The sequence below is a fragment of the Magallana gigas genome, chromosome 3, assembly GCF_963853765.1.
Source record: "Magallana gigas chromosome 3, xbMagGiga1.1, whole genome shotgun sequence".
In the NCBI taxonomy this organism is placed as follows: Eukaryota; Metazoa; Mollusca; class Bivalvia; order Ostreida; family Ostreidae; genus Magallana; species Magallana gigas.
Genome location: NC_088855.1, coordinates 34,222,167 through 34,239,250, shown reverse-complemented (window position 1 = coordinate 34,239,250; position 17,084 = coordinate 34,222,167). Strand labels below are relative to the sequence as shown.

At 32.6% G+C, this 17,084-nt stretch overlaps 1 protein-coding gene across 1 annotated transcript; it reads right to left on the bottom strand.

The window, feature by feature from the left end:
- Positions 1 to 6,501: 6,501 nt before the first annotated feature.
- LOC105338188 (uncharacterized) lies at positions 6,502 to 16,860 on the bottom strand. The gene is made up of 13 exons (XM_011443187.4): positions 16,553 to 16,860; positions 15,649 to 15,870; positions 14,192 to 14,390; positions 13,341 to 13,470; positions 12,123 to 12,237; positions 11,665 to 11,850; positions 11,410 to 11,478; positions 11,076 to 11,311; positions 10,613 to 10,833; positions 10,065 to 10,168; positions 9,538 to 9,594; positions 8,058 to 8,126; positions 6,502 to 7,044 (listed from the first exon to the last, which is right to left on the bottom strand). The coding sequence occupies exons 1-13, from the start codon at positions 16,758 to 16,760 to the stop codon at positions 6,632 to 6,634; spliced, it is 2,229 nt and encodes a 742-aa protein (XP_011441489.3). The 5' UTR covers positions 16,761 to 16,860; the 3' UTR covers positions 6,502 to 6,631.
- Between the last annotated feature and the right edge of the window lie 224 nt (positions 16,861 to 17,084).

Below are 17,084 nucleotides of genomic sequence, written 5' to 3'. Positions count from 1 at the left end.
TTGTGCTTGTGCTTTTATTGGCCTTCATGTAACGATGACAACAGGATCTTGCGGGAATTAATGAATACATTAGACCAAAATACCGGTTAGATAAGAAAAAATATGCTTCACATGTTGTGTAATAATTGCTACGTAGAAAATAAACATAATTATTTACAGACGTTTTCCTTTTAACACTTACATATCGGACCAAACAGTGACATTTTTTTAATGAAATGTGAAACTACAGAACAAAAATTTCAGTTTGAACTGTCAATTTTTTTTACTGTAAGATAATTTAAAAGACAGTTATACGGGAAAAATCCGACCCCAATCAATTTCTTTATCGTTCTAATTCATAGAAGATTGTACATTATCTTCCCTAACTTTGACCAAAATGGACTTCTCGCTTATCAAATCTTCGAAAGCTTTAAGTGAGTAACAATATCTCTAGCACAAACTGTCTTATTTCTTAAATGTATTATTTCTTCAAAAGATTTTAAATTATTTGAGTGCATTTAAACTTTCGTCTTATCTGTTGGCTGACTAAATATTCTATTTTTTTTTCATTAGCTTATGCTCTCCTTATAATCTCTGAATATTTTTTTAAATATATATTTTTTTATTTATTGATATGATTAAATGTATTTTTGTAATTTAACATCCCTGCAGCTGCAATGACCGATTTGAAATAAAGTATTTATAACTGTCAACTACAAAACAAGAGCGAAACGTAACGAATTGATATAGAATTTATTAAATTCAGTGTTATCATGCACGATTATCTATTTCTAGACACTAATATTATATACTCCATCCACTCATTTTATTACATTTTATGCCTTGACTACCCTTGTATTTATTTAGCTGACAAATTGCATTCTGAGATTTGAATGTTGCAGTTGCTCTAAAACATTTTATCTTCCTTGCTAATAAAAAGTCATCAATGTGCCGAAATTTAAGCAGAATAGCACAAATTTACGTCTCTCAGCTTGTAATTAATTTAGTATGGAAAAGGAGCAGATTTAACTTCATACCGTTACAGGAGGCGTACTTGGATTGAACTATTTTAACCAAAACAAAAAACAAACGGTAGATGTTCTACAGCACTCTGTTTATGTCAACTTAAGGATAAAGTTGACATAAACATAGTGCTATAGAGCAGATTACATGCATCCTGAACAACAAATTGCTCTTAACTAGCCTAAAGTCTTGTGTAATAATTCATTTAAAAAAAAAAAAAACGTTTTGCAGCAACCAATTTACAAAAACCTATTCAAAACCTTAAAATATTCACTGTATCTATGTAATATAAATTCAAGGTTTTAAACACAATAAAAAAAATTTAGCCAGAAACAAGAACCATAAATTGTGAAAAGTCCAATTCAGTATGTTTGTAAAAGTAACTTAAAAGATACAGAAAGTACAAGAATTCAAAGGTTGCTGTTAGAAAATTAAATTGATTACATTTATGTAACATCACTACCTTAATGTCCCTATATTTCTTATCTTAAAAGGTTTCCATTTCTTTTGATGATTGGCTAATTAACAACATCCTGGTCATCTTGTAAAACTAAGGGGATTTTTCAAGAAATATTCCAAGGCTTAAGGCCCTGAAAATAGGTCATTGACGTATTCATTTAAAGGTTATTGGTAGTAAAGGTGAACATAACACATGATGTACTTTTTAAAAAACACCAGCCACATGTATATACTCGGACTGTTGTTGGATTTTTTTTTATTTCCCCAAAAGGTATAAAATTGGTTTTCTTTCTGAACATTGGATTTTCTAAACATCCAATAAAGCATGGACCCTGCACAAAATGTTTATTCCGTCACCTAACAATTTAGTTGCATTAATAAAGTATCCTTTAACAAGTCCTTCTACTTAAAACTCCAAATATGAAACGGCTGCAAGGTATTTTATTTAAGGTTGTCCATCCATAACTAAAGTGAATTTAACAATTTTGATTGATCTTTACTTCATCAAATATATATTTTAAAGCTTTTATGAGGCTGACATAAACCAAACTTGGGTGTATGTATGTTGTCAATTAAATGAACTTTTTGCACTTAAAACTTTTTCAAAGAGTTGCCTGTCCTTTAGGAAAATTTAAAAAAAATCATTTTCTGAAATTTTGTTTGGTAAACTATGAATTATTTTAGCATATTCGAAGACGGAGAAAGCTTTTTGCAACTTTTTACCAAGAGAAATGTGAGAAAATTACTTGTACTAAAGAAATCTATTTAAAAATGCATTTTTCCCATAGACTACAATGTTAACTTCAACTTATGATAAATTTATTAAAATTAATTTTTATTAAAGATTTCAAAGGTGAAACTTTACTATTTAATAAACTCCTTAAAATCACACTGAGATTTTAGTGATCAAATTGCAATTTATTAGATATAAAATACGATAGTTAAGAATGGACTACCTTAAGGAATAAGGAATCATTCTTTGAGTATTATGAGGTTATCGAATACGATCAGTGACCAAATCTAATGAAGCCCGAAGGGTTTTATGATAGATTTGATCACGCCCGACTGTATTTTATCACGTACCTCATAATAACCAAAGGATGATTTGTAATTACATATGCATGTGAATGTATTTATATTTATACAATTTTCAGCAATTGTACGATTAAATCTTAAAATATTCATAATTGAAATGTAATACACTATGCATGACAAAATCGATCCATCGTGTTATCACAGACAAATACACTTGCAATGTAAATATTAAACGGCTTAGTTATTAAGGACACCTACAATGTATTGTAAATTTCCAATAACCAGGTTTCGATTCTATTATTTTCTGAGAATGTCAATCCTATTAAACTTGTATGTTTGGCCATGTATTTAATAAAGTAATGAATGTATTAGTGGACTTCCGTTAAACTGATGCATAGAATTATATGAAACTATGCTTGGTCTGTTTTAGGACATTCTAAGTAACGTGTAGATGTGAATATTAAGAGGAAATTCCAAAATCTTGAAGGTTTGTTAATTTTCTTTTAACTCAAAACTTACACGCATCTTTATAAATAAAATATCTTTTGGTTCAAACGGAAAGATTTTTGAGATGCCTAGTTTTTTGCACTTTAATGTTGCTGTTGGTTAAGACTAAAGAACACTTGTGCATGCTTGCGAGTTTTGATGTGATAAATTTCTGGGGGTTATGCCGCCTTTAAAATCTAATGCACAATCTGCAATCATAGCAAAGTTATGAGAGAACATGGGGTATGTGTTCTTGCTCAATTTTTTCTTTTAAATACAATTTTATTATTTGATGTGAATTTTCAAGAATTTATAACAAATTAATAATGTTTTATATAACAACTTTATCATTTGTAATAGGTATTAATTTGTTAAAACAAATGTTAATCAAAAAATTAATTTGCGAAAACAAAAAACTTTTTTTGTTACAAAAAATATTAAATTGATAAACCAAATCATTTGTTATACAAAATTATTAATGTGTTAAAATAATTATTAATTTGTGAAAATAAAAAATTGTGGTTTTTTGTCAAAACAGATTGCTTGTTCGCTATAACAAATTGGTACAATGAAGCGCACTGAAGTGGTAAAATTTTTCGTTTGAATGGAATGTCCCACACTTTGTATCGAACGTCAATTTTTACATAAGACACGCCCATTTCTTTTATAACGAGAAAAACAGTATTCGTAACAATGCTTTCGGAACCGCTCATCTTCGATACAACACAAGCAGGGCTGTGGACCGAAATGTGGACACAAGCTGAATCCCGATATTTTCTCCGTATATGTTTTCCGTGCCCCGTGCATATCCTCAGTCCCCTCAACATGCTGCAAGCACAGCAAAAAATGTAGAAGACGAAGAACGTAGCTTACCCCTCTAAAACGAAAAACTAAAGCATGTGCATATATGTTGTGAAAAAAAACTTTTCTTTATTTACAATAACAGTACAGGAAGTTCAAAACAAAAATAAATTTGTTACTAAAAATATTCTTGACTCTTTATTTTGAACAATATCACTGTTTGCGTGGACCCTGAGGTCCACGCAGAAAATATATAAGCGAGGTTAAATCGGATGCTATGGGGAAAATTCAGTCTGCGCATGAGCTAGCCTGGTTCCTATGCGTAATGGGTAGCTCAGGGAACCAGGCTAGAAAACGTTTATCTGAATCGGGATCGGAATTCCGTGCCATATGCAGACATAAGTTCAAAGGCGCTGTAATTGTAAAGTTGTCGGTGAACAGTACAGAAACAAAGTATACGTTTAAAGAAATGATTGGCATGTGATATGAACTATTAGTATTATGAAATAAGTTAATGTTAACCCGAAACTACAACATGCATCAACTAGCATAATTTGCAATGTTTTGTTGTTTTCCGAATACACATGTAACTTAACTTTACTTTTATAGTAGGCGAGGCTAGAGAACTTCACGATTAAATTTTTTTAAGCATTTAAGTATGATTGAATAATTATGTCACTGTATGAAAGTTAAAATCTCAAAAAAATGCATCAAAATATGAAATTTTTAATTTACACAAAGCTGTCACTGCATAGTTAACAAAGTAGTGCGAATCGTAATGTGTGCGCAAATAGTAGAATTCACCGAATGCCTGATACTTTACATGCAAACTTCATTCATAGATAGATCATAATTATTTTAGAAGTATGAATCCTTTAAATTCTGAGATAAAAAGTCAGGGCTATATATACATACATGTATACGTAATACAACGTACAAATTTAGTGGTTAAAAGCAGAGGGCTAGAGTCGGTGGAATCTCTGATAATCTTAAGGTGTCACTACAGTATTAAATTTTACTGTATATTCTTACCAAAATTGCACAACTTTACATGCAGATTAAAAATTCAAAACGAACTTCTGGAAAAAATCCTCTTTACATCTTTTTAAACAACGCTTCATTTACAATTTTCTAGCAAAATACACACGTGCATCCAGCAAGGCGTAAGACTTTGTTTACCTCGAAGTTACACATGTGCTTGAAAATCAAGCCCGGGCCTTTTCATCCCCCTCCGGAAACAACACGCATCAAAAATTAAAATGACCTCGCATTATTACAAAAATGGGATAGTTAGGCCTTTTAAACATTGTTTTTCATATCATAAAAAAATTCAGCTCCTGTCGCGTGCGGAAACGCCCCGAATTCAAAGGAAAATTCGGGAATTATTTTGGCTCAGCCATGTTTTGAAATACTGTTATGACACCTTAAGGCTTTCACGTTTTCGTTGGAAACACATGCAAATGGTCCACGTATTGTAGTCCTTTTTTAAAGGACAGCAACTTGTTCTGAACATAGTTGGAAAGAAAGAAAGTGTGTTTATGTAATGCACTGTGTGAAATCCTGATTGTGCTGTTTAGAAGAGTGGCGGTTCCGAAAGCATTGTGATGAATACTGTTTTCCTCGTTTCAATAGAAATGGGCGTGTCTTATGTAACAATTGACGTTCGATACAAAATTTAGAACATTCCATTCGAACGAAAACTTTTACCACTTCAATGCGCTTCATTGTAATTTGTTTATTTAACACATCAATTATATCTTTTATGACAATATATTATATTTTTAAAGATACTACTGTGACCCTTACACGCTTCTGTAAAGCGTTCTATAATATAGTATTAATTCATATAACTATTACATATCTATGGTGGCATAGATCTGCCACAACTTGTCAGATAATAATGTCGACTTGTCAGATCTTGCTGTCGACTTGTCAGATAATTATGTTCACTTGTCAGTTCTTTAAGTCCACTTGTCACTTATTCACGTGTTTAAGAATTCAACACTTTAACCTTTCCACGCCCAATTTGTGCCATCCATTTGAAATAATATTTTCTGACTAGTCGACATAAGGATCTGACAAGTCGACATAATCATCTTTTAAGTCGATATAATTATTTGACAAGTCGACATAATTATCTGACAAGTCGACTTAATTATCTGACAAGTCGACATAATTATTTGACAAGACGACATAACATCTGACATGACAACATCATTATCTGACAAGTCGATTTACAATATGAATGATAATTTTCTTTAAACTAGTGGCCATATTATTTTTTCTGTCAGATAATTATGTTAACTTGTCAGATCTTTAAGTCGACTTGACAGATAATTATGTCGACTTGTCAGATGATTATGTAAACTTGTCAGATATTTAAGTCGACTTATATGATATAATGATGACAAGTAAATTGCAGTCAGTGGCACTAACACTCTTTGACAACAAAATATTAAGTCTCTAGTCACTATGGTTATTTTCTGACAAGGCAACATAAAGATCTGACAAGTTGACATAAATATCTGAATAGTTGGCATTATCATATGAGAAGTTAAAATAATTATCTGACAAGTGGTGGTAGATCTATGCCACCATACATATCATAATATTAAGCTTAATATAAAGACACTTTTAAATTATTTTAGCATTTCATTTTATCAGAATACAGTAGGACAGTGTCCCGGCACCAGGACCAGAATATGAACCAAACACAAGGACGTTAAAACAGTAAATTTATATACTCATTCCAAAACGTACAAATACAATATATGACAGAAAATCTCTGAGAATTGTTATATTCATGTTGAAACCACCGTTTGTCTATTGAAGCAATCACACTTTACTCTTAGATTTTCTTGGATTTTGTTTTCGATTTCTTCCCCTGTTTTGATTTCGTCCCTTTATTTGACCTTTGCCCTTTCCCTTTGGCTCCCTTGTTGTTCGGTTTGATTGCTTTTGCTTTTTTACCTGCTGTTGTTTTTGACGTTGTTTTCGTCGCTTTGGTTCTTTTTGGACGTCCTTTGGCCTTCCTAGAAACACCGGTTTTCTGTTTGGTGTTCTGTTTGTTTTTCTGTTTGTTTTTCTGGCCGGTTTTAATTCTATTGTTTTTCCTGCTGGCTTTAATTCTATTGTTTTTCCTGCTGGCTTTAATTCTATTGTTTTTCCTGCTGGCTTTAATTTTATTGTTTCTTTTGTTATTCCGTTGGGTAAACTTGTTGTTTCTTGTTTTGTTTTGTTTTCTGCCACGAAGTTTCTTTCCTGAAGAAATAAAATTATACTTTAAAGGGGCATGGTCACAATTTTGGTCAAATTCTATTTTTATGTTTTTATTATTTACAACGCTTTAGAAATGCATTTCTAATGATCAAATACAATTTGAGAGTCATTCGTAGAGTTATAAGCAAGATACAGAGCTCACAATTCTTAATCATGTAAACAAGGCTCATGCCCTGTTTTTGTTTACATAGGTTCAATATACCAGTAAAAAATCTTTTTCCAGCTTATTTGTCAATCTTTTTTATTTATCTTAAGCATTGATAAACAGTTCCTAACGTTTTACACATTCGGTTTAGATTTAAAACTGAAATTCTTACTTCAACGTTCAAAATGTAAACAAACGCTTTGTTTACATAGCGAAGAATTTTAAGCTCTGTAACTCGATTATAACTCAACAAATGACACTCAAATTTCGGTTCCCTACTAAAAATGACTTTCTGAAACATTGTAAATATTAAAATCGGAAAAATAATTTTTGACCAAAATCGTGACCATGCCCCTTTAAACAGCACATGAAATACATATTGATATCTGAAACTTTGCCTCCCCATATGATATTGTTCAATAACTGAAGATTTTTAGGAATAAGAAGCCGTTGCACTTAAGTATGCACACACTTAACTTTAAAACTTGCATGTATATGTATTAATAGTGAAGCCCAGTAATTCTAGTATTAAAGAATTATAAAATTAATGCATTCTGTCGTGCTTTACAAATACTCTGAGTGATCGTTAATGTTATTTAATGCCCAATAGTAAATGTTAAAGACATATTTTTCCTGAAATTCCGGCATATCAGTGTTGAATTCTTCAACAATAAAATGTTTTGAACCATCCGATCAATTTGCCAGCGCTTTTTAAATACATGGTAGTAGTTTATGATACCAGGCACTGTTCATTTGCATTCAAATTAATAAAACAGTTCGAATCAAATGCATCAAAGTTGAAAATATCAACATCAAAGTTGAAAATATCAACAACACAACAAAAACAAACCTTGACGACTTTTACTGGGGCTTGCTGAACTGGTTTTTGTTGAAGATTTAGGGGTTGATTCTGGGAGAGCTAAAATAAAAGCTTAAAATTAGACGTTATAAATCAATTAACACGTACAGCTCGGATAAAGAAGTTTTTGAGCTTTTAATTTATAGCAAAATCTCATATTTGAAAGTGCATGCGAAACTACTACGGTATATTGTGAATTTAAGTGCACTGCTCTCTGTGATAAGTGATACGGCGATGCATATTAAGTGCAAACATTCCTAAATATAAGTGCACTTGTATAGACCAAAAAATACACCAAAGATCCCTTACCATCAGTTAAATAATATCTACGAACATATCAGGGCACTGTAAACCACCTTTTATTTGTAACTTGACTGAGTTGATGTGACGATTTTTAATTAGTGATTCATGCCAAGTATAGAGGACAATGTCAACTTGGATTGTTACAAAATTTTGAATAATTTGGATTTCGAAAAGTTACCAAAAATCTCGGTTTTTTGTAGTTTGGCGTGAAACATCTCGCGCAAAATTAAAAGGTGAACTTCGGTAATTTCTACGTTTGACCTTTTTTTTTTGGATAAATTATAATGCGAAATTATAAAAATGCTGGATGGTCAACAGATATGATACTTTTGGCGAAAAACAGTCAGTAAGGTCAAGATCTAGTCAATGATGTCAGAGTTTCTTTTTTTGGTGGTAAAATCATTGTGACATTTTCTTGACAATCAATATCACATCATGTAAAAAAGTAATCCCGATACCTATATTAAATTTAGCATCATTTTCAAAAAGAGGTCAATATCTTGTTTAATTCCGTTTTTGGAGAGACTGTATCTTTTCTAGACATGTTTTGTCGGTCAAAAATGGGCAAAACCTTGAGATTTATATCCTTTTTCCTTCAGAAAATGACAGTTTAAACTGATTTTTTTTAATATAATTTAGCGAAAATGTAATCCTCGACAAACCCTATCAAACAAATCTATTGTTTTTAGGCATATGATGTTTTATCAACCTGTAGGCACCTTTCATTTAAAAGATCTTGACCTTGCGTAAAGAAAAATCCTAACACTTTCTTATTTTTTTCATTCCAAGCTCTTCTTTTAAAGTTGGTTAATAAAGCCTTAAAATGACCACGACCCTCCAGCCCTCTTAACAATTCAATTTTACTTCGCCATTATGATTGCATTCCAAGTTGTGATTTTTTGAGTAGGTTAAAATCGGTTCTCATTAATAATAAGAAATAAACGGGATGTCACAACCAACCTGAATTTACTTTTTCGAACGCAAATAAAAGTTAGTTTACAAAATGTGGTGTTAACGCTAATATTGCTAAAAATAGTTAAAATATGAAGAACTTTCTTTGAAAAAAAATTGTAATTTTGTCATTATCTGTATGAAAAATCATCAATAAAACGTGGTACATGTGTAACCATTCCCTATTATTGTGTTCAATGTGATTAAAATGACTTACGTGAGCTTTGAAGAGGTTTGACTGGAACCCTAGAATTGACTCGTGGATTTGGTAAAGCTTATAAATTGAAAAGAAAATTCTTGAAGTTTCTTTCTAGATACACTTCAAGAAGTCTAATGAAGTATCGAAATTCAAAAATGAATTGCATATAGATTAAAGAGGCTGGGTGGTCAATATAGTTCCCATTAAATCTGCCCTAAACATTTGAATATGACATTTTTGGCCACAAACCATCATTTAGAATTGTAAACATCCCAATAGTCTGACTTTAAAATTTAGAATATGTTCCTCTACTTCTATACAGAGCTCTTCGTCTACAGGAGGTAAATATAGTCTAAAAATGGTTAGGACCATCCAGCCATCTTTATTTAATTAGAAAGCGAAAAGGCTTTGATAATCTGGACACGTCTTCTAAGACTTAGTGACTGCGTTGCTATCATAAAATATTATTTAAGACAGAAATGCGATTGCACGGTACTTCAGGGTACATGTATTTAAATGGGTAACAGCGAACCAAGCATACTTACGATTGTCCAATCCACGCACGTGGAAGAGCGACACTGTCCCGGTATCTGATCCAGTAACCACCAACAATGGCTGACCCGTCGGGCTTTGGAATGGAGGGAGGTATCTAATGGCGTAAAAATAATAGACTCTTCACTCCAACTGCGATATGATATTAAACATAAATAACAATATCGAGTTTTTCGTCTAATGTAATTCTACGATTGGGATTTATATTAAATGGCTATTCTGCGATGGAAACAAATCGGCATTCACTCAAATTTAGAATAATCTCAAAGAGATATTAAACAGGAATAATCTCAGAGAGATATTAAACAACAAATTAAACGTAGTCAACACCAAGCGATGGGTAGATCTTTCAAACTTCTGCATTTTTAATAAAGAATTTCCTTAAACTTGTAAAAGCTTAGACATGCTGTATAATTGAAAAGTTCATGCAAAGGCAATAAAGACAGTTTAAAATTTAAAATATCTTCAGTAACTTTTTTTTATCTTTCAGCAAAGGTGGTGTTTGGTGGGGGGGGGGGGGGGGGGGGGCATTCATACGCACTTAATATCATCCGTATCCATATCCGTCAGTAATCCACCATCAAATGCTTCTCCCCAGGTCCCCAAGACGGTCTTGGCGCCACTGTATATGCTTTCCAATGTCCCTTCAGTCATGTTACTGTTAAATGAGTAGATACTAATGGTGCCAGGCCGTTCGCAGCCGACAAATACAATTACTCTTGTTCCGGAATAGGCTATAGCTAAACTTTCGCACTCTGGTCCCTAGAAAAATACAATTACAAATCGAGTTATACAGCAAAGAACACATGGTATTGAATACACTGAATATTCAATAAAAAAAAATGAATATTGTCTCAAACGAAGAAAACCTCCGAGTTGTCAAACAAAATGTGTCTCAAAACTTGAAACGAAACAAAGTTTACCGATTATCTTTTGAACTGGCTACATGTAATAGTTCTTATAAAGAGGAAAGAATCCAATTTTGGAAAAAAAAATTATCTAACCTTGCTGTCAGAACGACTGTCCTGTGTGTCTGTAATATTTACAGATGATTTGGCGTAGGAGTTGAACAATTTGGGATATTGCATCGCATGGGATTCTTCCACGATCGATCCGCTGTCGTAAATACGCTCCATAGTGTCAGATCGTAGGACAGAAAAGCCACGCCCTCCATAGGAATACAGTTTGTCATACGTGCCATCTCTAAGACGTCCTTCTTGTGTTGAAACGGAGAGTTTGCCTATTTAAAAAAAAGCGACTGAACTGTTATTATCATCTATGACGATTGAAATAATATTGTATTTAGTTCTTCAAACTTTTAAGTAAAATAAACCAAACCTAACAAAGCATCATGTTGAATGCTTGGTATCTTTCGCTTTCTGGCCCATTGAAGTACTTCAGAATTGTCTGGTGAAAAAAAAATGAAATAAAAACACGGTTCATTCCTGACCACCAAAAATATCAGCTTTAAAAATAAAATAGTCACAAGCAGTCTCAAATGAAATTGATTTATTTGATGTGTAAATATCTAATTGTTTCCTTTAGTATTGATATCTAGGAGTATGCGCCAGTTGTTGTTTGACAGATACGTACTAGCGAGCGTGATATCCCTGACCCGCTTAGTCTCATCAAATCCGGAAGTTGTCAGTTTCAGTCCTGAGTAGTCCTTGCTGTCGCCCTCGTCGGCTGTTACAATATACTCCCTCCCACCAATTGTTACCGTTCGAATGGCGTCAGGTTGGTACATACCGTATATAGGATAGGGGTAGATATTGATACCTATAACATCATCAATCATTACTAGGTGAATCAAAAACTTTGGTATTTCCAATAAGCGTATTAGTACTTCAAACACAGATTAGGAATAAAAGAAACACTTATTAGATAGATATTTGGGGGGGGGGGGGGGTGTGAAGGCTTTTTTATTTCATTCGTGATTTAAAACAAAAACGGGCATCAATTTCATAGGTTTACGTTGTGTCGTCTTTATTATCATTGAATTACTTATATACATATTTACATGTATATGTCGGTCTTTGATTAATACGTACCTCCATCTTCATCACTGGGGTCCAGTTTGTATTTTGTCCAATCTTTGAATCCAAGTCCGCGAAGATCGGTGATAGTTTCTAATACCATGTCGACTTCAGCTATTGCATTATTTTCCTGTAATAGAAAGCGAGGTGAAAATATGGTAATTTTGTATTTACACTTCTAATAACGGTTTGTTTTTCATAATAAATTCTTAGAATTTTGCCCTTAGTCAAAGGAGATATTTAATGGTCCAAACGGCTAACGTCGACATTTTCAGAGTGTTTGTTTGCTATACACAGAAAAAAAATACTTATTCTGATTTATCAAAGGTAAGAAACCTAATCGATATTCTGTTAAAAAATATGGTTTAACAATTTCCATTTGGTTTATACTTTATCACAGAATGTTTTTTTAAAAACTTACTATAACAATTAATGTTATTAAATGAATATTCTCTGGAAAAAAAACTTGCACCATTTACATTTGATTTACAGTTCTTTTTTATACTTTGATTAAAAACCCATTGTAAATGTGTTATTTTAAAAAAACAATTAGTAACAATTCAAAGATTCCAGTATTTCTTACAGCTTTGCTGTTATAGATGATTATTCTATTTGATAAATCATATCTTGCAAAGTTATATCCAAAGGTGTCTTTCTGCGCATGAATGTGCAAAGAACAATAGGTGCGAACCAATATAGTCAGTTTTAATTAGTAATCTCCACTAAAGCACTGTCAAACTTTTCTCTAATACAAAAGGAAGTTGATATGCATAATTTAAACCTAAAACATAAGATTATGTCGTAAAAGTCATGCTGTATTTTAAAAAATACATATCTTGCACAGTATATTAATCTTCATTTCACTATTTTTAGGAGGCATACGTTACATAATTTTACTGCCCAGTGAAATTTTAAGCAAGTTTTTATTTTCTACATAGTAAGTAAATATGAATTCAACAACAGCCTCAATGTCTAAACAAGACATCAATGTCACTCCGACATGTGTGCTTTCTGAGACATAAATTATAAATCTTCTCCTTGCGGAAACACCATATTATATACCACTGTGGCTTTAGTTGAAAAAATAATGAAATTTACAAGACTTGAACATCCATCAAAATTATAAAAAAAAAAAAAAGAAGAAGCTTGCTTCACAACTCTGGAAACGTCATTGGGACCAAAACTAGTTATCCGGTCTTATCTGGTTGTACCTTCAATTACGAAACACTGTACCTGCAAACTGATATAAGCCTTCTTTTCATCGGCACTGAATGTAATATGTTCTGGTTCTAAATCCTGCGCCAGGGTGTTTCCATTTTCTTTGTAGACATAGCGCACGCCGCTTCTTGCTAGTATTGGGTATCTTATAAAGAAATAATAATAATAAAAACGTTCATCTAATCAATATTTCTTCATCGATATATGATTCCATGTTATATTTGAAGGTGAATTAATTTTTTTTCCCGTAAATCAAGAGGAAAAATGTATTAAACTTTTATTCAAATTTTTCGAAAAGTTTATCAGAAATAGGCTTTCTTAGCATGGCATATTATTTGATTTTCAACAGTTATTGCAAAGTTATATTTCAGGAGAAAATACATATATGGTCAGGACAATGCAATGCATTTATATATTGAATAAAATACTTTTTGAATTTAATGTATATGAATAAAACTTATTTCCCTACTTTACATAGATATAAATATTTTTTTTTGCCTTTGAGAGAAATATTTCAAAAAAATACACCCATTTCCACTTCTTCATAAAATGATTTATTTTTGCAAAATTCAGAACGCAAAGAGTGACATACGACTGTGGTAGGGTCCTCCTTTTGTTTTACTAATACTCATCTGCATAAATTTGCTCGAGATTTATATATTACAGCTAGGTAGGAATTTAACACGATTGAGAAAATTAAATAATTATGTAGAAAACGGAAGAAGAAAATGCCATTTTCAAGTCATTTAGAAAGAAAAGATTGGATATCGCAAAGAAGTCCACAAGAACCACGAATACACGTTAAAATTAAGTGATATAATCAAATATTGTCTGTGCAGTTACTGTACAAAGTATAAATTCATTACTTGTCGTTAAAGCTGCGGAAATCCAACACTTTGTAGCTGTATGTTGTGTCGGATATGTAACTGGAAGGGAATTTGAGGAGACCAATGGCGCCCTCTGGGTCAATCAGATTCCCGCCCCTGGCGAATGCCTCCCCCTCTAGGGCAACGAGTACCTTTTGACAGTTTATGGTTGGGAGCAGCATATTTGGAGAGGGACCAACTGTAAAAATGAAATTTATGGTGGAATTACACTGTAACAGAGATTTTATGGCTACCATGACAGTGCGAGAATCAAACCAAACATCAAACAAATACATAATCATTGATGGTGCTTATCGGCTGATTGTGCTGCAACATATGTGATAAATCGGTATATTTTCATAGATCTTTAATTATCTCGTGCTTTGAATTATTTGAATTAAAAAAAATGTTTCAAGATACAAAAATAATGATGCTAAATGATAAACCTTCATTGTTTCAGGCGGCTCATAAGGAGGCTGAGTGCTCAACAAATTAGACGTCCGATCTACCTCAAACTTTAATTTAATTTTTAATCTATGAACTATTACTCATTAAAGAAATATTGCATATATTTCAGCTTTGAAATTGAATGGGTTCATAGCATGAACTTCATATGCCTTTATTCAGAGCTATGTTTTTCTTAATTATTCCGTTAAAATGGCCAGCCCTCTTAAACGAAAAACAACGGAATTTGTTGAAACAGACATAGAGACGTTCAGTGTATGTCTGTTGTTTAAATAGTGTAATATACACCCCCTTTTATTTTCGCCCTTTTCGTCCTCGCCGTCGGCGAGCAAAATTTAGACTTGCCAAATTCGTATGTCTCAAATTATCTCTCTTTTAACACAACTTTGTCTGCGCGAATTAAAGGCGGGGCGAAACCGTATTCAAGCGAAGAAGGGCTGAAAAACGGTACAAAAATAAAATTGTGTTCATTGCAGCAATTACTTTCAGCATGCTTAAGCACACCTGTTTCAATGACAACTGGTTGGTGCAACAGTTATTAATTAAGGCTTAAAGTCAAGATTAATTTTTAAAAGACAACGATTTTTATTCATTAAAAATTACTAAGATGAAGCCTCAGCAAAAAAGGCTTTATATTTACATAATATGTCTAGAAAAAAATTATTTTGTGGTAATGCAATAAATGACAAGGAGTACTTGGCAATTTAATTGCTGTCAAAAATGTCTTCTATTCTAACTCATTTATGTTCTTATAATTAAATTTTCTATGTTTGCTTTGTAGTATAATTTGTCGACAGAAAAAGAAATTGCTTGGCATATTTCATAATTTGACATATCGTTCATTTTATGAGTCGTTGTTTCTGTCCAGGTGTCAGAATTTGAAAGGGAAGCAGGCTAAACGGGCGAATATATTCTTGTTTATACATATAATTATAAATTTTCCAAGATGTTTTCCGGCAACGTTTTTCTATGCCTATTGTTAATAACCTTACCGACAACCTCGAGCACAATGGGCATCGTGTTATGTCGTCTGTTGTACTTCCGGAACACCAATACTTTTCCATCTTCCGGTTTCTCGTCGTTAGCAACAGAAACAAACACGTGATTTCCGCAGTATTCTACATCTGTCGGATCCATTTTGACAAACTGTTTCCGGTACAGCATTATCGGATCCGATGGGTTGGAAAGATCAACCACATTCAGCCTTTCTTCGCCTTTAAAGAAAAAAACAATAAATTAAGCTTGATTTCTTCGAAGTTAATCGTTACACCAGTTTAATGGATCGAGCACATGATAAAAGAAAGACGTGTTCGATTCCCAATCTACATTCTGAAATTCTAAGACATTTTAAAGTTCTGCTAAGAAAGCAAAAGTCATGAAGTAGGTTTAACTCAAGTAGAGAAATTAGTCCTCAAGGCGAGACCAAGACCCAAGATCCCTTTGCTACATGTACATAACAAAACATTTGAAGAAATCCAAGGATTGATGAAAAACTAATGTCGTGTTCATCTTCTTTAAAAACTTTATGAAAGTTTGGTCAAATATCAAAAAGTAATATATCTCAAAATTCCAAAAAGTCAAACTTTTTATCATGTTTTTTTTTAATGCAAGTAATGAAAAACGGACAAAATATTTATTATATTGTGAGCAAAACGGGTATACGAGTAAGTCGTCCGATGTGCTTTCGATGGACAAGACAGTTTTCAAAAAGTCAAAGACTGGTATACTGTACCGGTATCATCTTTTTTTAATTGTAGAGGAACAAGTAAAGAGATCAATCATACATTAAAAGCAAATACATTCAAAAGTATAAAACAGCAGAAAAAAAATCAAACAAGAACTAATAAATTAATTTTTGAAAATTATAAACTTATAAAATAAACAAATAGATCTTACCTGTCACGTACAAGATTTTTTGTGCAGGATCGTAAGCAAGCTGTTCTGCGGCATGCTTTCCAAGCTTGAATTCCGGGTAATCGTGAGAATTGTACCGCGACGGAACGTACAAAGTTGAAATCTTCTCCAGGTGCACATTAGGTGGTGGTACTTGTGCTTTCACGAATATCAAGCACGGGAAAAACACAAGCAGAATCGGAACACGCATCTTGGAAAAAAAAGAAATGAACGATGACGAATTCCGTCTCACAGTGACATTGGTGGTTTCTGGACGATTCAGCGAGGACTGCCCGAAATATAAAGCACGCTGTCTTATATGAGAATGCTTCGTTTACCGCTGATATAACGTGGGAAAAAAATCATTTGCATCAAAAAATGAAATATGACATACATGCATGTGGAGTTTGTTTTTTGCTGAACATTTCAAATTCTGTCTCATTTACATAATGGTACCTTGTATAATAATATTGATGCTTCACTAATTGTTTAGAGTGACTAATGCGGTATTTCGTGATAACGAATTGGTTGCATT